Source organism: Anser cygnoides, chromosome Z (assembly GCF_040182565.1).
Source record: "Anser cygnoides isolate HZ-2024a breed goose chromosome Z, Taihu_goose_T2T_genome, whole genome shotgun sequence".
NCBI classification, from domain to species: domain Eukaryota; kingdom Metazoa; phylum Chordata; class Aves; order Anseriformes; family Anatidae; genus Anser; species Anser cygnoides.
The window spans coordinates 84,202,811-84,225,452 of NC_089912.1; the positions used below are offsets into that span (position 1 = coordinate 84,202,811).

General features: G+C 37.2%; 1 protein-coding gene across 1 annotated transcript; it reads left to right on the forward strand.

Moving 5' to 3' along the window:
* The first annotated feature begins 367 nt into the window (after positions 1 to 367).
* LOC106046391 (uncharacterized) lies at positions 368 to 21,443 on the forward strand. Its single transcript, XM_048050774.1, has 8 exons — positions 368 to 400; positions 1,127 to 1,291; positions 2,504 to 2,618; positions 3,256 to 3,390; positions 5,678 to 5,725; positions 7,924 to 8,021; positions 9,344 to 9,436; positions 12,280 to 21,443. The coding sequence occupies exons 1-8, from the start codon at positions 368 to 370 to the stop codon at positions 12,457 to 12,459; spliced, it is 867 nt and encodes a 288-aa protein (XP_047906731.1). The 3' UTR covers positions 12,460 to 21,443.
* The last annotated feature ends 1,199 nt before the right edge of the window (positions 21,444 to 22,642 follow it).

Genomic DNA, 22,642 nt, shown 5'->3' on the forward strand with positions numbered 1-22,642 from the left:
TTAGCTGGCCAGGTGGTTCATCAGTCAATGTAGCTCCCATTCTTAGTCAGCAACCTTTCTTTAGGATATCTAGCCTAGATATCTATCCTTTTACTCATCTAGCCTTCATAAACTAAAGAGCATTAATTCTTCTCAGAAAGAGTGGTCAGGCATTGGAATGGGTTACCCAGGGAAGTGGTGGAATCACCATCCCTGGGGGTTTTTAAAAAAAGGCTGGACGTGGTGCTTAGGGACATGGTTTAGTGGGTGATAGTGGTGGTAGAGTGATGGTTGGACCAGATGATCTTGAAGATCTTTTCCAAACTTAATAATTCTATGATTCTATGAATTTTGTAAATATGGTCATAAATGCAGCATCATTTGAAAAATGAAGAACACATTGAAGTCAAATGATCAAATTGTAAATGAGACATTTGTAATCTGAAAATATGACTGGTTGGGGATTGATTTTTTTCTAGTCACCTGTATCATTAATGAATGAATATTTCTAATATACACCTCAAATCTGCAAACTCCAGTCCTCATTCCTGAACCTCATTTTAAGATTACAGTATGGCTGCATCTGCATGTCTTTACTGAAAGCCGGGTTACACTGTGTTGAAGTTAGCATCATATTCTATCATTTATGAATGCTTCAAAAATAATTGTCAACTGAAGGACTTCTGAGGGAGAAAAAGAATATGATTTTTCAACTCAGCTAGCAAACTATGGCTAGATTCCTATGACTGAGAAGTGTAAATAAATAAATAATAAACAAAAAGTAATCACCTAAACTAGTTATAGAATCACAGACTCATAGAATATCCCGAGCTGGAGGGGAACCATAAGGATCATCGAGTCCAACTCCTTATGTTTTATTTAGGAGGAAGTCTTTTACAATGTGCTCCTTTAACAAAACTTTATGCATGCATCTTAGCCTAAGTTTAGATATATCACCTGAATCGCCCCCATTGGAAACACATCATTTTTGCCTTTCAAGACACAGGCTTGAATCATGCACGCAATCACACATTTATTGAGTTTATCTTACTTCTGTTGAATGTCACATATCAGAACGATACACTTTGTAAACCTGTTTCTCAACTGAATTATGAAGTTTTGTGACTAATTCTATTTCCTGCTTCAGGACTGGGAAGGTGAGGCAACTCAGGTTATCAGGTTTTCTCAAGGATTTCGACAATGCTGCTCCGCTCAGGCCGCCAAAAGCCGTACGAAGTGCTTGCCTCTGGAAGGCAACTGGCTAAAGGCAAATCTCTGCAGTGCAATACAGCAGCAGCTTCTGAAAAGTCAGGTAACTCCTTCCTGTGACTGAAAAGTGTGGTTGTAATCTTGGGAAGGTAATGATGCCAACCCAAGGCAGAGTTCAACTAAATCAAGTATCTAGAACAGCTAATAGATAATAAGCTCAAAAACAAAAATACCTGAAGGAATTTAAAAAAAAAAAAAAAAAAAAAAGGAAAGAAAAAAAGCTGGCTTAAAACAACCAGCAAAAAATACTTCCCAAAGGAGCAATATTAAAATTTTCATATGACCAAATGCAGACTGGCAATTTCTAAACTACATGTATGCGTCCGTTGAAGACAGTGAATGTCATAGCAGGCCTACCAACCATTTTATTTTCTGTACTGTACTAGTTCTTATAATATACCATAATTGTTACAAGGTAAGTGTTGTGATATATCATAATGTTTTTGGTTTTGTTTTTAACTTTTTTCTCCATTACTTATGATAGTTGCTGTCCTGTTGCTTCTTAGAAAAACCCATCTTTTTTCTGGAGGTCTGATAGCCCAGGTTGCCAGACCTGTGCAGAGAAGGCCTTTGCCCATGAATGGGTCAATCATGTGCGTGCCAAAGGTCCAATACAGGATGTGTCAGACCTGCCAGTGCTGGAATGTGTGACTTGGGTCAGGGTGTGTCAAGGATGTTTCCTTTATCTTTTTTGTTCACTGAACTTGCAGAGTTTCTGCGCAGCTTAATCGGGGCAGAAAGTAAGCTTCCCCAAAACAGCTCTATTTTTCAAAATGTCTGCTGAAACAGATTTTTCAGAGGGTCTATATCAACATAAAAGGAGTAATAAAGTCTTTCAGTGAGGTCAAACATTTCCAGAGTATTATCTCATTGCTAGTGCATTTGAGTATCCTGTTGATTTGCTTGCCTAAGTTTTCTGGCCAAGAAAGGACTGTTTGTCTTACAGCACTTGTTTATCCTAGAGGTCTGTGTTGTTCCAGGAATGTCTTGAATTCTGTAATGAATTCGTAAGCAGAAAACACATTCCAGGAAAACAATGCTCAGTCTAGCATAATCCAAATTACGCTTTATAGTGATACTCTGGAGGTGTTGGACACCCAGTTGGCTCAACTTCCTTACTGACACCTTTTACCTACAAATATCTGTTGTTTTTTTTTTTGTTGTTGTAGTTGGTGGTGGCTTTCTTGTTATTGTTGGCTTTTATTTTTTTGAGGGGGGTTGTTGGTTTGTTTTTGTTGTTGTTGTTGTTTTCCAGCAAGAGATGCCAGGTATCGCCCAGAAGGCTGCTATTTTAGGTAAACAGATGGACCCTAAAACTCTTGTTTGTATGCAGATCCAATTTTCAAAGTGGAAATTTGGGAGACAGGCAGGTACTTACCTATGAAAGGAAGGAAATTAATCTAGAAACAGCATGCTGCAGAACTGTTTCTCCTATTTCAAAAACTTATAGCTTAACCATGTGCTCTTTGCTGCTCTCTCCATGTGCAGGCTTCTGTACAGAGCATTGCTCTGTTCTGCCCCTCTACACCAACCAATTGCTAACTCAGGTCCGCTCTTTTTTCTTTTTTTCTTTTTTTTTCTTTTTTTTGTTTGTCCAAATTCCTCCTTTCCCCATTAGTTCCTTCCAACACAGCTATCTGCAGGTTGTCCACAACCCCTATTTGTACCCCACCCTTCAGGCTTACACGCACCTCTTGAGCTGGAAGCCACTTTTACAAGATCAAGTTTTTGCACATGCTAACTCTGCAGAAGGCTCAGGATAAATCTCATCTTCTCACTGAGGTAACCTTCTAAGCAAAGAAATCTTTGCTTTCCTTCTTGACACCACCACCAAGCTTCCAAAACAGCAGCTTAAGCCCACTGTATAATTTCTATTATACGTTGCTTATACCGTTCTAAGGTAAATCTACTTTCTGTAAAATATACAGTAATTATCAAGCAAAGATTGATATAAAAATACACTTGATTTATTTTTATTATGAAATTTTACCATTTTTCTGTTGCCAGTAAAATTGCCAGTGTTTAGACTGCGAAAAACAGTGAAGTGCTATTTACTGACTGAAGATTCAAAAACAGTGCATTTTGACTTAGATGAAGATGGTCATCATGAAATATCAACCAAAGATTCACAGTCCCATGAAGGTAGTGTACTTTTTATACCAAGCCACACCAAATGCATGTATAGTACCATACAACATGTTGAATGTACTATTATGTTTTCCGTCCATCAGCAAGTAGAGACAACACTTTATTGCATATTTCTCAATATATTGACAGTGATATAAGAAGACTTGTATTCTGCTTTACAGTAGGTACATACTATACTTAAACAAAAATAAGATTATTTTGTTCACTCCAATTTGAGTTAATGGGAAGTCTAGATATTTGCCTGTTATTAGAGGGAAAGAATCATAGAATGGCTTGGGTAAGAAGGCACCTTCAGGATCATCTAGTTCCAATCCCATTGCCATGGTAGGGATGCCGCCCACTAGATCAGGTTGCCCAGGTCCTCATCCAACTTGGTCTTGAACACAGCTTCTCTGGGCAACCTGCTCCAGTCCCTCACTACCCTCTGAATAAATAATTTTTTCCTAATATCTACCCTCTTTTAGTTTAAAACCATTCCCCCTTGTCCTATCACTATATGACCATGTAAAAAGTCACTCTCCATCTTTTCTTAAGCCCCCTTTAGGTACTGGAAGGCTGCAATGAGGTCTCCCTGGAGACTTCTCTTCTCCAGCCTGAACATCCCCAGCTCTCTCAGCCTCTCTTTGTTAGGAGAGGTACTCCAGCCCCTTGATCATCTTCATGGCCCTACTATAACAGCCCCCCATCCTTCTTGTGCTGGGGGCCCCAGACCTGGACACAGCACTCCAGGTGAGGTCTCACAAGGGCAGAGCAGAGGGGCACAATCCCCTCCCTCCACCTGCTGGCCACCCTTCTGTTGATGCAGCCTAGGATGCAGTTGGCCTTCTGGGCTGCAAGCACACACTGCTGGCTTATGTTGAGCTTTTCGTCCACCAGATCCCCCAAGTCCTTTTCTGCAGGGCTGCTCTCAATGAGTTCTTCTCCCAGTCCGGACTTATGTCTGGTGTTGCCCCAACCCAGGTGCAGCACCTTGTGAAGATAACCATCAGAGACAAGGAAAAATGAAGAAAAATAGATAAAATTTAGGAATTTGTAGAATTATTCTATTTTTTCATGTAACTCTTCTCTTATTTCAAGTGGGGCTTCTCTAATTGACTTCCCAAATGTTATCACAACTAGCATAAAAGAAATCGTCATTAGAGGGTATTTTTTTGGTGAATAAGAGGCAAATAACAATTGCAGTTATCCTAGGGCTATATATTTTCCAAAGACATGATAGAAGGGAGAAAAACAAACAGATAAAATACTTCTAACCAAAATACTGGAAAAAGAAGAAATTTGTAGGATAACTATTAAATTACTGAAGCTTTCTTACAGAAACTCATTTTTTTACAGGAGTTAGAAGTTTAATATGTATGCTTCAGACATAGAAAGGCTTGGTTGATATATTTGTAAACTAGATTAATATAATTTTTATTCTATTAAATTGTGAATAATGACAGCTACACTGATAACTAAGATATTTAAGTGATATCTTTTGAAGTGACTCTTACACGTATAATAACTTCATTGAGTTTTAAGTAACCCAGACAATTAGTGCTTCTAATTTGTGAACAGAAGCAAAATCTCTATTGGTTTTGCTTAGAAGAAGCAATTTGTAAGTAGGTTCATAGATATCAATAGATTCTGATATAGAAGATACTGCTGTTCCTAGAGAGAGAAAAAAAAAAAAAAAAAAAGGAAATGCTATTTCATAAACACAAGTACCACACACAAACATACATTCGTGATGATGCAGTTAAGATGGCATCCTGTTAGGAGCCAGCTTTAGTCTGCATGTTTGTGGCTTTGAGCTGAAGTGAGTAATGCTTTCAACAGAGCTGACTACTTAATTCAGGTTGATGTGAGAAAAGCCAGAACATCCATGCTGTGGCTGCCTGTTACTTTCCAGTCTGATTTATTTTGTGTCAGGGTCCTCACATTTGTTACCAAACAATTCTGGGGCTTCTCTTTGATAGCATTTAATATCTTATGTTTCCTTACTCATCTCTATTTTGGCAGGTGAATTCTCTTTTGTAAAAGATAATTAATCAAACAATACATTTATTAGACTAAGAATTCAGACCTCAGGGTATATATATACAAGTTTAACTGTACAGTCTTAGTAGGATCACATGAATTCAGAGACCTGCAAAAAAATGAAGTCTGACGCCAGTTGCTATTACACACTCTTTATCAGATGATACTTTAAAGCAATTCGTTAAATTGTTAGTGAAGTTTTTTTAATTTGAAGAATGTTACTGTCTAATTCCAAATCTTTGTTAAATGTCTTCTGTTTTAGATATCGCGTGGTTAAGCATGTTCACAAGCAATGAACCAGCAGTTAGTGGTAAGACTTGCATGACTCATGTGGGAGCAAAATATATCATTCTCTTTGTTAGTGTCTGGTTTTGAAGGGGTCTTTGAAGGTAGGAAAAGAAGTTAGTAATGTTTCATATACATCATATTAGAAGTGATATCTAACACCAAATTTTCGTTTAGATCATGTTGCTAGACAATGGACAATTTAGACAGGCTGCTAAGAATGAAAGATCTGTGAATTCCTGTGTTCCACAGGAGGAGATTTTAAAAGCCACAAAACATGCCTTAGCAAGTTACGAGTAAGGTCTTGGACTGAAGACAAATGTACATGAGGAAGTAGAGTTTATATAAGCTGGAACCAATATTTTTTGAAGAAAAGCATATGTGCTATATCGCTGGCATTTGGCTCTTAGTTAGAAAAGACCTATTTTAACAGGAGAGAGAAAATAAAAAGAAAGGATGTGAAGAAAGAGGAGACGCTTTTTTGGAACTTTCATATTGTAAGCATAAGAAATGAGTGGGAACAAAGATATGTTGGTCTAAGATATTCCAGTAAAAAACAAATCTAGTCCAATTTCAACCAGAAAGGGCTGCTGCAAGGTCCAGGATTGTACCTTGAACAATAGTCAAATGGGGGTTTATAGAGAAGAGTATAAAATCTTGATCATTCAATATTTACCTCAATCCCAACACTTTGCATTTCAGGGACACCCCAAACAAGAAGTGGCATCTTGTATTTCATTAATGTCAAAACATTTCATTTGCATGAATGTCTAAAAAGGCCCCTGAAACTCTGGTTTTAGAAGCCAAGAGGTCAGGTAATTCATCCAAAGGCTATCAAAGAGTAGAAGCAACACTTCTGAAAACATGGAAAGGTTCCTTACTTTCCTTACCAGCAATTGCATGCCTGACAGATCATTTGCCACATTTTTCAGAGGTGATTTGGAAAGTTTGAGTCCCCTAAGTCAGCACAGTGTTATGACTGAGATATGAAATATCTCTTGCCACTAATGTGCCGCTTACATGCTACAGCTGAAGCTGGACAATTGCAGCTGAGACAATATGAACTGATAACACAGGTAAAATGAAGGCTTGTAAACCTCCTGCATTCTACCACATTTATCTGATGCATTAATAAATATGTAAACAGTAAAGCACACTATGCTGGATTTTAATATGGATTTTTATGCTGTTTTCTTGCTGTAGCTGGCTCAGACAAATTTTTTTTGAAAAATTTCCACAAAAGCATTATAGATAGGATAAGTTAGGGTAACTAAAATAAGGGACAGGATCAAGGGACCCGAAAACAGCCAGATGGAATGAGTAAGTTCTGCTTATTCATAACGTACTTCAAAGGCTGAAAGATACCCTTGGTAATAAGAAAAAAAAAGTATCTTCAACTGCAACTTTCAATGAACAATTACCTAACCTCTGTTAAATTTGTCTTCAGTTGTTGCAATGGTGGGCATATAGATGAACTGCTACTTTTTTGTTTGTTTGTTTGTCTTAATCTGTACCCTTGAAATACTTTCAAGAGCACAGCTGATATTGTTTGAAATAAATCTGCAAGGCGGTCAGATATGGCATCACTAGATAGTTATTAATACCAATGGCTCTTCTAGGTGATGCTCTTGTATACCATGCTAATTGACAAGAGGTACCTTTAATTATTTTTTGCTTACATGGGTCTGAGGCTTCAAAGTACCAAAAACTGATGATTATTTTCAGTTTATCAGGCTGAGCATTATACTGTGTTATATACTGTTATTTCCTGTAGATGAAAAAACAATATTATTTCCAATGGGACTAAATCCATTGCACCCATTGACAGCGGAAAGATTTACAAAGCACACAGGAGATAAAATAGAAAAAATCCTGTATTTCCTGTATTATATTAACATGTGCGTTACATGTATGTCTAAGTACTAATACATATGTATTCATCATTCATATTATATATATTCATGTATATCTGATATTCCATATATAATCAGAAATATACATAGAAAAATATAGGTTGGTATATTTTGTTAGTAACTTAAATCATCAAAAAGCCATAGATTTTAAACAGTTTGCAGAAGAGATCTGTATCAAGTGAGTATATTTGCTTCTATTCCTATGCCTGTCAATGTAAAGTGAATCTGAATATTGTCTATTTACAAAATACTTTTAGCTGTGCTTCATTTTACAAAGTGATACAAATTTTATTACAATGTTCTCCTCTAGCAAAAACATGCTCTAAAAATGTGGTGGTCCTCACACAGAGATCAAAGCATAACGAATTTGTCCTGTTGTGCAAGGGTAAAAAGCAGCTCTGTCTGAAGGTAAGAATTAGTTTTTTAATTTGTAACTTGTGGGTGCTCTTTCCCACTAGAGAACAATTCCCGACAGCCCTTTTCAAATGCATTTTTCATCACGTATCACATTTCACATTTCACAAATTCTGACTGCCTCCCTCTATGATGTCCACGGAAAAACTTAAAATAAGCTATTGCAAAAATTGGATTACATAGCTGACTTCTGCCATGGAAAGAAATGAGTTTAAGAGGGGAATTATTTACTCTTCCTCAATCTGAGTTACAAGATAATGAAAGAATATTTGTGATGAAAAGAAATTACAGCTGAATGTACTAACCTGCTCTGAATATTTGCATCTGTTGTCAGAACATTCTCATTTTCTACATTCTTGCAAAGGTTTGTTTATAGTGGAAAGAGCAGGCAAGGGTAGATTTTCGTACAGTGTCCCCCCCCCCCCCCTTTTTTTTTCTAAATTGGTTGGAAACAGAAGTGCTAAGGTACTAACAGGCCAATTTCCTGTTCTTACCCCTGCCATCAAAGCATCAAAGTGGTTCCAAAGAGTGTTTATCAATATGGTGATAGGCATTTTATATATATGTAAAATATATAACTTTTTTTATATATATATAAACATTTTTACTACTATCTGTCTGAGGAAGAACTTTATGTCGGAATTCACCCTCTAAAATAGGGCAAAGGTCCAAGCTGCTCTGTTTCAACAAGTCATATCGAGATTAAGAATGACTTTATCTAATCTTGGCCTTGCATCACTAAATGTTTCCTCAGATTAAGTCTTTCATATTTTTCATTTATTTTTCTTTTCAGGACTTTCCAGAGTCAGTTTCCTGAAATTATCTGGGGAAATGTGTGCTGTAAGATATATTATGTTTACAGTACATTATCTCACTGGAGTTTTCATTACTGCCCTTGGAAGAACAACTATTTTTAAAGATTTTATATGATTCAGAGGTTATTTTTTCATAAATTCTTTGAAAGGTGTTCCACCAAATCAGAGAAAGAACAGAGTGTTGAGCCCTAATAGATTTTACTTCCCAATCACCTATTTTGAAAGTGCTGGATTATACAAGGTTATTTTTCTTGGCATGTTTAAAACCAATTTTTCTGAAAATGAGGTGACACATATTTACTGTGTCCAAAATACATAAAAAATCTGGAAAGATCACTGACCGCAGAACATAACAATTTAGACGTCTCAGATAACACAAATTTAATCATTAGTGGGCTTTGTAAACAAAGGAAGTTCTCTTTGGAATTAGTACTACATTTGGTGGATTAAAAGTGCAAAATGTGAAGACAAAATAACCAATCTGTGTGGTTGTAAACACAGGTCTTAAAAGGATGTTGTTCAGAGCCAGATTATCCTTCAATGAGAAGACGCAACAGGAAAACATGCAAGCACGAAGATCCTGACTTCAAACAGGTATACAATCATGATCAACCAAATAGGAACGTATTTACGAGGGAGAGTAGATACAAACATAGCTGTACAAAAAGTGCAACTAGATGCGGTTCTGCTGTTAGTTGTTAAATGATGAGTTGTTTACATTCTTATTTTTAGTATGTTTCTCAGAAAAGGAAAAATAAGAAAAACCTTTCCTTGCTTTTGACTTGACTTGTGTACACCAGTACATCCTGCAGTCTACAGGCAAAATACCTGAGGTTACATTACAACATGAAAGACAGAGATATGTTTCCAGCATTATTGTGCTTCTGTAAAATGCAGGGAGATCCGAAGTACTTTTTATCTGGTACAACTCCTTAGACAAGATCTAGAAAATTTTTATGAGTATATTAGCAGATCCAGAGCCAAATTACAAGAATAATGATGTTTTTAAAGAATAGTGAATCCATCAGTCAAAAACTTACTATATTAATAAAACCACAAAGTATAGAGTACTAAACATTTAATATAAATTAGAATTTAAAAGTAAGTAGTCCCAGAAGTACTTTCAGAATGAATTCTGTATCAGCAAACCAATATAATTCTGGAGAAATGTATTGTGTGTTGAATACAGGTAGCCAGGTTGATTCTTCACACATTTTGGTGACCAAAGTTTGATTTTGTTAGCTCTTCTCTAAATGACAAAACATTGTGAGCACAGGAAGGAAATTACTTTAATTGTTATATGGTATGTTTTAAACAGATACTGTAACCCACAGAAAATAAAGAACTGAGAAAATGTTGAGAAAATCATTTTTGTTAGGGTTATGCTCCAGCCAACATACTATTCAAGACTGATTAAAAAGACAGTATTTCCTATTTCAGGAAGTACATTTAAAACTATCTGGGATCAGATGGCTTTCACAACTTCATAATATCAGATCTGAAACATTAAAAACCTAAAATTCAGAGCCTCATACTTCTATCATTTCTAACATTTCTCCTAAGTCAGAAAGGAATTCTGGTAATTTGAAATTATAGTGATTTTCTTGCTCGAAGTCATTCTGTAATGTTTTTTCAAAGGTATGAGCTACACATCTGTTATTTATTTATTTATTTATTGTATAATTTATTAACCAGTCTCTAGCATTATGAACCTGGAAAATCCAGCTGGGTCCTTCAGTTTATGTTCCTGCTGAGGTACCTTTCAGAAATTTCTTTGGCTCTACCTAGAAGCAGAAAGCAATGAGGCTTAGAAAATTTAGGACAACTTCTAGCCCCTCTCCTTATATGATAAAAATATCAGAGTCATTTTTCATTCTTCTAAAATTTTTATCATAAACTTTTTATAAGAAATATGCCTTTTTTTTTTTTTCTATAGAGCTGTTCATAGGAAAAGGATCAGTCTTGATAGATCCCAGTTTTGGGGGATAGTTAGAAACAAACAAAAAAAAAAGTAGCTGTTGCCTGTCAAGACCTGGTCATCACTGTGGGTTTTTAAACAGATCGTTAAAATTAAAAATTAATTCTGAGAACCTATTTGCTACAAACCTAACAAGGAAACTAGTGAACTACTCACCGTAGTTTCTTGCTGACGCCTTTAAGTAGAAAATAATACATTACTCATTTCAGTGAGGAGAAATCAGTAGCCTGCACTTGCGTCACATCCGATTAGACAAAGAGGCAAAACCATAGTCAAGCCTGAATTGTGGGATTCTTATAAACCTTCTAGAAAGAATGCAGTGAACAAGAAATAATTTCTGGTGTGATTAATTAAGCCTCTATTGTCCACAGGACAAAGAAGTGTGGGAGGGGTTGACTGAGGTGGGGAAGTACTTCTCATGGGCAATCACAAAACTATGTGGTGTTGCAGTGTGATATTTTGTCTGCTAGCTTTTAACAAGAAGTCTCAAAAGGTGGAATTTTTGTTTAGTTTTGGAAGACTGCTGGTAGAATTACCAGAAACATGAGAATCTGTGGTGCCTGCTGTTACAGCATCAGAAAGAGTTGCATACAGTGTTGTCAATTTCCATTTCTGTAACCAAAGCTTACGGAGACACAGCTCACAATCAACATTTACTAAAAGATCCTTTATTAATTAGGCTATTATTAACGCAATAAAATAGTAACGGCTTGTAACGGCAAATAATGGTTTATAGTAATAGCTTATAATGATAGGGAACTGAATCGGGAGGGTAACAGTTCACAACCAATAATTATTAAAACACTGTGCTGGTAATAGCAGAAAACTGTTCGCGCAGCACGTGCCCACACAGTATGCCACGCGGTGGTTACCCAGCCCCAGCGGCTCACTGCAGAGCAGAGGGTCCTCCCCTGCTTCGGAGGGTCCCCAAAGATGGATCTTAAAAGAAGGTGTACTGTGGACTTGAGATGTACAGAAAATTGTATGTAACAGGCCTTTTTTTTTTTTTTTTTTTTAAGAGTACTCAGTACTGCAATATTCTGATTTCACTCCAACATAGGCAACAGAAACTGTGACTTCGTATTTTGTTGCTAGTGGCAGCTGACCTGGAAGGTCTGAGAGAAGAAAATAGCCAGATGAAAATCCTAAATTATCCCAGTAGCAGGTACATTACAGAGCAAAACCGTACTGGTCTTTTTGGAAAGCAAGAGAATACAGCTATGGGTCTGGAAGCAGTCAGTCCTCTGAGGAAGGCAGGTATTATTTTGTTTACAGTCCCCATAGAATCTGTCCCAAAATGATTAGGTCTTCCTAAAAATTTATCATAGAAAATGGAAAATATAGTCAAAATATACAAGGCTAGCAATATCCCTGAATTTTTCTAACATATGAATGTTTCTAACATAACTTAGAGGCTTTAAAAAATAACATATGTTCTTTACTTTGTGTATTTTCATAGCTGAGCGAAGATAATCACTTTTTCATCATGCATTGTGAAGGAGAGTCAGTGAAATTCCAGTGCTATGAAGACACAAATTACTTTCTGCATGTGAATGATGACTCACTTGATATACGCAAGCCAGATCACAAAGACCCCAATGGAGAGAAAAATTTTTTCTTCAGGGTGTCATACTTATAGAGAAAATATTTCTTCTACCCTTCAGTGGTCTAAGTGTCCGTACAGCTCCTACAATAATTTAACAGGAAAGAAGAAAGGTTGAGACAAACTAATTTCCATTTTGCCTTATTTTTCACTTTTTTTGGGGGGGAGGAGGGGGTAATTTCTTGAATCACCCTTCTGCATGAGTAATATCCCATATTTCTGTACTTATAATAGGAAGAGAGAATGGTGACGTCTGAAAAATATACTAAATAATTAGTCTCTTCATATCTTACCTGCATAGTTATAGTTTTAGGGAGCTGAATTCTCCCTGAAGGGGAAAAACACACAGGGCGTATCTCAAAGACAGGAGAAAAAGGAATCATGCACAGTCATGGAATACAAAGCCCACAGGCATGGAATATAAAGAGCAGCTAGTTTTCTATATTGTAAAAGTTTTACTTTTTAAAAACATATGTCTTTTATGAGCTTGCCTGAACTTGAAAAGAAAACACTTGGAAGTCATTAAATGCATACATACATGTACTGACTGACTGACTGTGGGAAGGCAGTGAGGAAGGCATCTCTCACCTAAAGGAGAGCAAAGGAGGAGGTTACGGTTTGGCAGGCGACGTGTCTGCCTCTGCAGGTCGCAGTAAGCCCCTACTCCACCCTGCAATTTCAGCATCTGTGCAGCAGAGCAGCTCCCTGAGAGCACGGAGCATCGGAGTCACGGTGGACTGGTGAAACTGACTGGGCAAAACAGATGCCTGTGGACACAGGCAAAGAGTTATTCTGGCTGACATACTGAGTCCTAGGGGGAAATGCCGTCAAGTTTTCAGCTGCAAAGCAGAGGCATAACAACATCTGGAAAGTAATTCAGTGTTCCAAGTGACTTAAAGAAATAATAATAATAATAATAATAAACCTCTGGGTGCTTACATCAGGGACACTGAGGGAGCAGTAATGGGCTCTGTCAGTGTGAAAGGAAAGATGTTGACCCTTAAAGTTCATACACTGTACTCTGCAAGGCACAAAACATTTGAAGTACAAGAGGAAATAAAGCCAAAACTATGCACAGGATTACTAGGTGTTTAAAATGTGGTATTCCACTGCTGTACATGTAGTCACACTGTGATTTGGTGGCATTTTTCTTTGATGCACTGCATCTGTGATGGATGCATACTGTGAATGTATGTGTACGAATGATAGGCACTACGCACCTATGCCAAGAAGTTGCAGTGGAACAGTGTACAATCTACACAATACTACAATTGCAGGAATTGTTATGTGTAACTATAATAGACGATAAATGTCTGAAATAGGAATCCTAATGTCAGTCAATCATACCAATGCACATTACAGCAAGGCAATTTCTTTTTTTTTTTTTTTTTTGTCAATAGCAGTGCAGAATTTCAGTGCTGGACTCATATACTCATAGTGAAATAGTGAAAATCCTTTTGCTGCTTCCAGTGCTGATTGGACAAAAGAGAGCTTTTGAATATTCCTTAAATAATACTTATTTTTATGGATCTGTTAAGTGTTCACTGAAGTGGGTGGGAAAAAACAACGACAAAAAAAAAAAAAAAACCTACCCAGATATCGACTGCCAGGTATTGACTGCAGCATACATTACACTAGAACTAAGCTATTTTAGAATGATCTATTACTTTATATAAGAATAAATTGAACTGTCTATCAGGTACAATAATTTCACTAGCTGAGATACTAACACTTGGAAATTAGTAAATGGATGATTGTGATTACTCAATTGCAGAACATGACCTCCAGATGTTATGCTGATTAAACTACTACAACTCATCATAAAACGTGTACAAAGCATACTGAGCAAATACGTTATCATTGCTGACGTCAGCAAAAAAGTAAGTGTGATCTCAGTGAACAATGAATCTATTTTGTAGTTAACTGAAATTATGGTTACATGCAGATTGTTGTACTTTACCATCTACCTTAAAAGTAGGAACTTTTTAACACTCTGAAGCCCTTGTGGAAAGTAGCAGTGGTAGTTTTGTAAAGTTTTAGATTTGAGATAAGTGGTAAAAAGGTCATTTGATTTTTTTTTTTTCCAGAAAACGGTAAATTCAGACAGCTCTGTAACTATAAAAGCATATAGAAAATCAGATTGACAGGTTATGGATACTAATCTTTTCTGGACTCCTATTTTGCACATACAAAAATCTGTAAACTGACATTTTCAAATTCCCACTAATCTGAATGAGTGGCAGATGAGCTTTTATTTTGTGAAGTGGAAAGCATATATGAGTTTTATTTAAAAAGAAATAGGAAACGAAAGCCAGTGAGTTTTTTGAAATATAGCCGCTTAACACTTTATAGTATGAAAAACATTTATACAAGGTGTCTAACAGTTGAATATGAAATATAATTTTGTAGTTTATTTTCAAAACAGTACTGATATTCTTAAATTTTACTTTGAAGATATGATAAATATTACAGTATTAACAGAAATATATATATATATTTTTTTCTGCTCTTCTAAAGCTGCTCTCTAAATAAAATACTGCATTCTATTTGATGGGGAACAATTTAATGCAAGTGTTCTTCATATGTAGTCTCATGGACCTCTATTATTTTGACCATATTTGCAAATTGTTAGAATAAAACTTGTAAAAGAACATCACTAACTCTAAAGAAAGTGATTCTTATGCTATTTAATCTGAGAAAATCTAACCAAATAATGTATGCAAAAGAAGTGACCATATCTTCCTGGGATCTATTTGCTAGTTTTTTCCAAAGAGCAGAGTTCTGTCATCCTTGGAGAAAGGAATGGTCATTTACAATGAAAAAACACTGAAGACTGGTAAAAGAGTCACTGCATTGAAGTGTCTGTTTAGGAACAATTGTTGTATATTCTAGCAGGAGATTGATACCCAACCTTGCTAGACATGAAGTGTGTGCCCGTCTAATGCTGTTACATACCAACTTCATTATGGGTAACCAAAAGAACTAGAAATCAAAATTAGAAATTGTTAGTCTAATGAACGCTTTTAGAGATTAAACAAAATATAACAACCTAGCTTGAATGCAGCTACTATAGTGCTAAAACTTGTAATTCATTACCCATTTTATATTAAATGAAATCTATTAAATACTACGTTTCTATTAATTCTACTCTTTCTATTTAGTGATACAATAAACCAATAGACAAAGACTCTCTCATAGCTCTTCTCTGGTGTAAAGTTCGTACCCCTCCAGTCATTCCCTGTCTGAAGTCACCCTTTTTCTTAGATAAAATGATTTCATGACATTACCATTACAATGAGTATATTAGTATATATACCACAGATTTCTCTACTTATTGTGACAAAACACTATTCTATCTTCCACATTGTTTTTAGATACATGTGGCATGTATTTTGAACTATGTTTGTATTAATAGAGATTTTTTTAAATGTCAACTTGGTTTTGTGTCTATTTGTCCATAATTTGTCTTACCGAAGAAATCATAGGCAGGCCAAATTCCTGTCTTTTAAACGCTGATCCTCATATTCCTTCGTTTGGGAACACCTGCAGATGAGCAGATTCTCTATTAGCTCATTTCTTCATTGTTTTCTGCCAAATTTCCTGTGCTAAAGACAGCAGCTGTTAACGTACCGACAGGCCGTTCACTGTAATTCATTATCCTCCAGCACCATCTAGTGGACTTCGGGCGAGCAGACGTACACTTGTAGTCAAGCAGGTCAAGGGAAGGAATTTTTCCTCCCTATTTTGCATTTGCAAGGCCACATCTGGCCACTCTGTTCAGTTTTGGGCTTCCCAGTACAAACTGGAATAAAGAGAAGGGAGAGGCACTGTATGCCTAGGGCGAGAGAGCATTTAAGGAGGAGAGGCTTGGATATGAGAAGGTTAAGTCTGCACCTGGCTGAACAGGATACAAGAGAATGTGGAACCGAAATTTCCATTGAGGTGTGCAGAAAAAGGACAATAAGCAGGAATCAGAAGTTGTAGCAAAGGAAATTTTGTCTGTCTGCAATAAAAAAATCACAAGAATATGTAGGAATTGGAACAAGATTTGTGATTATACAATGCCCATTTTTAGATTTTGTCAATATACTTTTAGATATAAGGAAGAAAGACATCCACTTTAAGAAAGAAGGAGAAAGGGACAATGTCTTAAAATCTCTGGATCAGACCCTAGGCCCTTTCATCACAGCACCAATACTTTCCCGGATGAATGCAAACCACAGTTCAAAGAAGTCATAAGGGTATGTTTAAACATCTTATTTTACTCTGATACACAACTCTGGACTCAGGTTATTCTACATTTCTACAGGGAGCTGCAAATAAGATCAAATAACTGAAATGCTGCCCTGTGGTGTATTTGTGAAATAGCAGGTATGTGCTCAGACATGACAAAAAGTAAATCTATTGCCTTTTGTTTGCAGGCTTTAGCTCCTTGGAAGATATCATGTTAACTCTCTAAAGTGGCATATCAAAATACATGTTCTTTTTATGTTTGTTTTTTTTTTTTTTTTTTTTTAGCTATAGCTAGGCAATCTTTGCTGATGATTAAGCATCACTATTAAGCATCACTTTTGTGGGTTTGGAAACTTATGAGTAGAGAGATTAATCACAGAATCACAGAATTGTTTTTGGAAGGGATTATCTAATTCCAACCCCCCCTGCCATGGGCAGGGACACCTCCCACCAGACCAGGTTGCCCAAAGCCCCATCCAGCCTGGCCTTGAACACCCCCAGGGATGGGGCATCCACAGCTTCTCTGGGCAGCCTGTGCCAGGGCCTCACCACCCTCTGAGTGAAGAATTTCTTATAACTGATCTGGATCTACCCTCTTTCATTTTAAAAGAATTACGCATTGTCCTGTCACTACATTCCTCACCTTCCATTTAGGCCTCTTTTAAGTACTAAAAGGCCACTATAAGGTCTCCCTGGAGCCTTCTCTTCTCCAGGCTGAACAACCCCAACTCCCTCAGCCTGTCTCCATAGCAGAGGTGCTCCAATCCCTTGATCATCTTTGTGACCCTCCTCCAGACTTGTTCTAATATTTCTATGTCCTTCTTGTGCAGGGGGCCCCAGAGCTGAATGCAGGGCTCCAGGCGGGGCCTCACAAGAGCAGAGTAGAGGGGGAGAATCACCTCCCTCTCCCTGCTGGCCATGCTGCTTTTGATGCAGCCCAGAATATGGTTACTGCCATCTCATGTTGAGCTTCTCATCAACCAGCACCACCAGGCCCTTCTCCTCAAGGCTGTTCTCTATCCACTCATCAGCCTGTATTCATGTTTGGCATTGGCCCAGCCCAGGTGCAGGGTGTTGCACTTGGCCTTGTTGAACCTCATGAGGTTCGCACAGGCCCACCTCTCAGGCCTGTCCAGGTCCCTCTGGATGGCATCCCTTCCCTCCAGTGTGTCAACTGCACAACACAGCCTGGTGTCATCAGCAAACTTGCTGAGGGTGCACTTGATCTCACTGTCCATGTCACCAACTAAGATCTTAGATAATACCAATTCCAATATTGGTATATTCAGTATTTTATCATGTCATACTGAGGTGTTTTTGCTGCAAATTGTTTTCTAAACCCACGTTATTGAGATGGTAGCAACCAGCTATGCTTTTAAAGAACTAAAAGTCAAAAAGCATTTCAACATCTGCACAGTATTTGTTCTTATCAATTAGCTATCATTTAAATGAGTCTGATAGCAAACCGGGATAATTGCTCAATGTTTTTTGAAACTAGAGTTTACAAAAAACAGCGGAGCAGTTTGTGAAGGAGTGTATGCTGTAGGAGGGGAAGGAGCGTGATGATGAAGGAACAGCAAAAAGGATTACAGACTGACTGCAGTGCCAATTGCCCACCCCCTGCACTGGGATGTGGAGGTGGAAAAATCAAGAGTAGATTTGGGCCTGGGAAGAAGGTGGGGTTGGGGGAAAGGTGGTTTTAGTTTTGTATTTATTTCTCACTATTCTACTTGGTTACTAATTGGAACTAAGTTATTTATGCTCCGCAAGTCAAGTCTATTTTGGCTGTGACAGTAACTGGTAAATCATCAGCCTGTCATTATGTTGATCCACAATGTTTTCTTCGTATTTTTTCCTCCTGTCCTGTTGAGAATGGGGAGTGAGAGAGCAGCTGGGTGGGCACCTGCTGGTCAGCGAAGGTTAACCTACCACAGATACATATCATGCTTCAAATGTGCTGACTAGGTGGAAAACCACCGTGCTTTTTCTACTCACTCCATATCACAGAACCGTCAAGAAGCAAAATGTTTGAAGGTGTGGTATTGTGAAGAGTGATGCAGCTTGCATTGCTATAGCCTGCAATAACACTTCACCTTCCCAAAGTACTTTACAAAGTCAAAATTCTGTAAAACATTTACATGCGGTAAAGATGAATGCAACTTTGATTGCGTAAGTTTTGAGCAGAGAAATTTAGACAGAGCAAGGATTAGCCAAAACCAAGCAATAGCAAATGGCAAAGCCAGAACTCTAAACCATGGTTCCCAGCCCTACACACATCCCTCCAGTATTGTGGTAATGGCAGCTTTGTGGTATGTCTGACATCCGTACACATTCTCATCACTAAAAAATATAAGAATAAAGTAAGACACCAACGTATTTTCCATGCCTACCAGAGTATGAACACTTCAGATATGAACTGCAAAACAAAGCTAAGTGCCTTGCAAATGTATTGATCAGGATCGAGTTTGACCTTTTAGTATTTACTTATTTTTTCAAAACTGAAATAAATTAGGTTTTTTTGTTGTTTTTCCCTAAATGAAATGTAACAACTTGTGGATAGGAAGCTTGAAATGATTCTAACCTGAGTGTTTTTTGTAACTGATTTTTAATGGATGAGATGATATAGAGTGCTTATGTGTATGTGCACTACAGAAATATCAATAAAGATTTTATTAATTTAATTAACTTATTAAACTTTAGTAACTTTTAACTGTGGACGTGGACTTGCCAACGTTGTACTGCAAGGTTTCACAGATTATAGTTGTCAGAAACAGCTTAAAGCCAGTAAAATGTCTACCTTTCCTGTAATGCAGAAATTAAGATATAAAAAATTCAGACACCAGAGAACTGGACAGTTTAACACAAGATTCACAAATGTTTTTCAGAAGGCAACCGATCAAATTAGTGTTTGTCAGTGTTCTAATTATAATCTATTCAGCAATTCAGCAAAACACGATTGAAGTAAACCTGATCTCTCTTTTCAAATGTAGCTTTCAGTTTCAGAGACTAAGAACTTATTGCAAGACTTTATCATTAGTCCTTTACTCAGAAAGATCTTGATCGATTCATTTAGGTTGACTTGATTGTGAGACCTACAAAAGAACTTGCTGGAATATAAATTTACTTTTAATTAAAAAGTGAAGATACAATTTTGAGGCACTAATAATATAGATATTTGGACGAAGAAATGGCTGATAACCTACCAATGAGCAGCAAGAGTTGTCTGCTCTGCTTGGGAAAATGAGCTGACCTTAAATGAAAGCAGTCGAGCACTCAGTGAAAGAAAGAGATTGCAGAGGGGAGCTACAGAGAGAGATGGTTACAGGATTCTCATGGGAATTAGAGCCTGCTGGTACGTTCAAGGCCCTGCCACAATCTTCCTTACTGAGACATAACAAAGAAAAGGTTTATTATAAAACAGCTAGCTGATTATGTGCAAGCATATTTAATGCATTTTGTATTATTAGACATATTTCTATTTCCTTAATCTTATTTTGCTTTAATTTTAGCCGTAGGATTTAACCATCATATATTTAAGTCTGTTCCAGTAGATTTTTTAATAGGTGACAGCGAAAAATGAGCTCACTTTATGCAGCTTTCCTCTTGACTACTCAAAAGACATTTAAGGCTTTAATAGCTTTGAATTGACAATTTAGAAAAAAAGACACATCATGTCTTCATTATAAACCATCTGGAAATCTAAGTGTCAGTATACTAGCTTCACAATGAAGTGTGTGTATCTTATGCTTCAGTCCTGTTGTCTTAATGGCAGGACAGGTTCTAGTGTTTTTATGGGCAAATAGACAATATGACAATGTCTTATTTTAGCCATCTGTTCAGTTTCTGAAAGCACTGCTTTAATTCATAATGATGAATTAATCTTTTTATTATAATCTAAGATTAATCTCAATGTATTTGTCATCATTTTTCAGCTTCTGTCTGGTTATACCATAAACCTAGTAGCATGACTTTAACTTGACTTTGCAATTGAATTTCAGTGGGGTGGGAATTTATCACGGATTGCTGAAAGTTACTCACTAGCTGTGTGGAAATAGGACATCTATGGAAATGGAAGCGATCAGCTGAGTTTTAAAGTCTGGTTGTGCTCAACAGACATTTAGTTTCTAGATGTTTAGCCCAGAAGGATTTTTCTCCCTATGCTTTCTCTTAAATCACAAAACGCATCAAAACCTGCAGAAAGTATAAGGCTCTACAGAAAAGATCAGGTCAGAGAGAAATACACTATAACTCTTATCCTCTATTGCCCATAATCTCTTTATCATTTGTTGTATTCTCTTGCCATTTTGTAGAATGTAGCCTTACACAGAAATCCAAACAAAATGTGCTTGAATAACATCTCAGTGAGGTTCCAGTTCTGACTACAGACCCTTAACTACTAAATAAATACAAAGAACAAATTTAACTACTTAGTGGTTTTGGAACTCTAATCATGTTTTCTAACAACAAGGTTGAAGCAGGCTGTTGACAAGCAATTCTCCCACTCCCAGCATGTAGTTAGTGCAGGAATATTTCTATGGCAATCCTGTAGTATTAGCGCTAATGAGCAGAACAGCTACTGTTTGTCTAAAAAGTTGCCAATATCAGAAACCATGGAAATACTAGTGTAACTCCATTGTTAAACCCAGTAATACCATACTGGGATATGCAGTCGGCAAAGAAAATAAATTATTGGCTGTACAATGAGATGCTAATTTATAAACGGTTATTAAAATAATCTTATTGCAAAAATTTATCATGCAAGTTACTTATCTGTAGATGAAAGCTGATTTGGGGGTGAAGACAGAGAGATTCCAATGTGATCTGCAATCTGAGAAGAAACAGTGGCACTTGAGATGCTTTTTAGCTGGTCCCCACCTCCCAGAGGCCTACAGCACAGTACTTTTTTGTGGTTACGATGCCAAGCATTTGGACTGCTTCTCTCTACGTTCAGCACAAAGAAAATAAAGATATTACCAAGGTGACATTTGGTAAAATCATGGTTGTAACAAACTCCGTTGTCTGTAATAGAAGAGCTGCCACTGAATCCTCTACCTTCTGCTGCTGAGCTGCACAGTTTAGCTACATTTAAAGATACCAAGTCCAGCACTGCTGCTGAATGCAGTGGTACTGCTGCCACCAGTTTCCTTCGGTCTGAATGTTGAACACTGCTGCTTTTTGTGCTACTCTTACTTTGGCCTAAATATTTTAAACCAATTGCACTTCTTAACAAGTAGTGCACAACAGTAATGTACAACTGCCTGAGAGTGACCAGGGGTAGGGTCGCAGGGCTGGGAATTGGCTCTAAGAAGAAAGCAACTCTGAGTTTTTCCACTTGCAACCTGCTAATGTTGGCAGAGGCAGGCTCTAGAAAGGCTTAAGCACTGCTCTGAATTACGGTTTCTTAGATCTCCTAGTAACCGCTCTGTTTCTTAAACGCTGTGCCAGCTCAGCTGCAGAATGAACACTGTACTTCAGCACTCTTCTGTCTGAATGCATCTCTAATACAGCAACAAGAGAGTAACTTTGCTTAAAACAAGAAAATACAATGCTAAAGCCTTCTATTTGGCAGCAGGTCAGAGGCAGATGTAAAACCTGACAGCAATTTTAATTGCTGCTTTGCAATCAGTTTTCTTTGAAAATTGATGCCTAAGTGGAATATGATTTCACAGGCTGCAAATTTAATCTCAGAAATAAAGTGTCCCTTTTTCAAGGTACACAATAAACATGCTTCGTATTCTCCAGTAGCTGGTAAATTCAGCAAATGGGTGAATCAAACACAGCTTGGTACTGCCACTTAAAGTCTAGGAAAAGACGGCTATTCCTCCTCACTGTTAACAACTGAACAGGGAGATGATACAAAGTCTGAATTCCTAGATGGAAACATGTGCCCAATTTTGCTTTAGATGCTGGACAAGACTATAAGAAGGACGGGTTCTACATTCTTATCTGGGAGTTTAATTTCTATACAGGAGTTGCTCAACTAGTA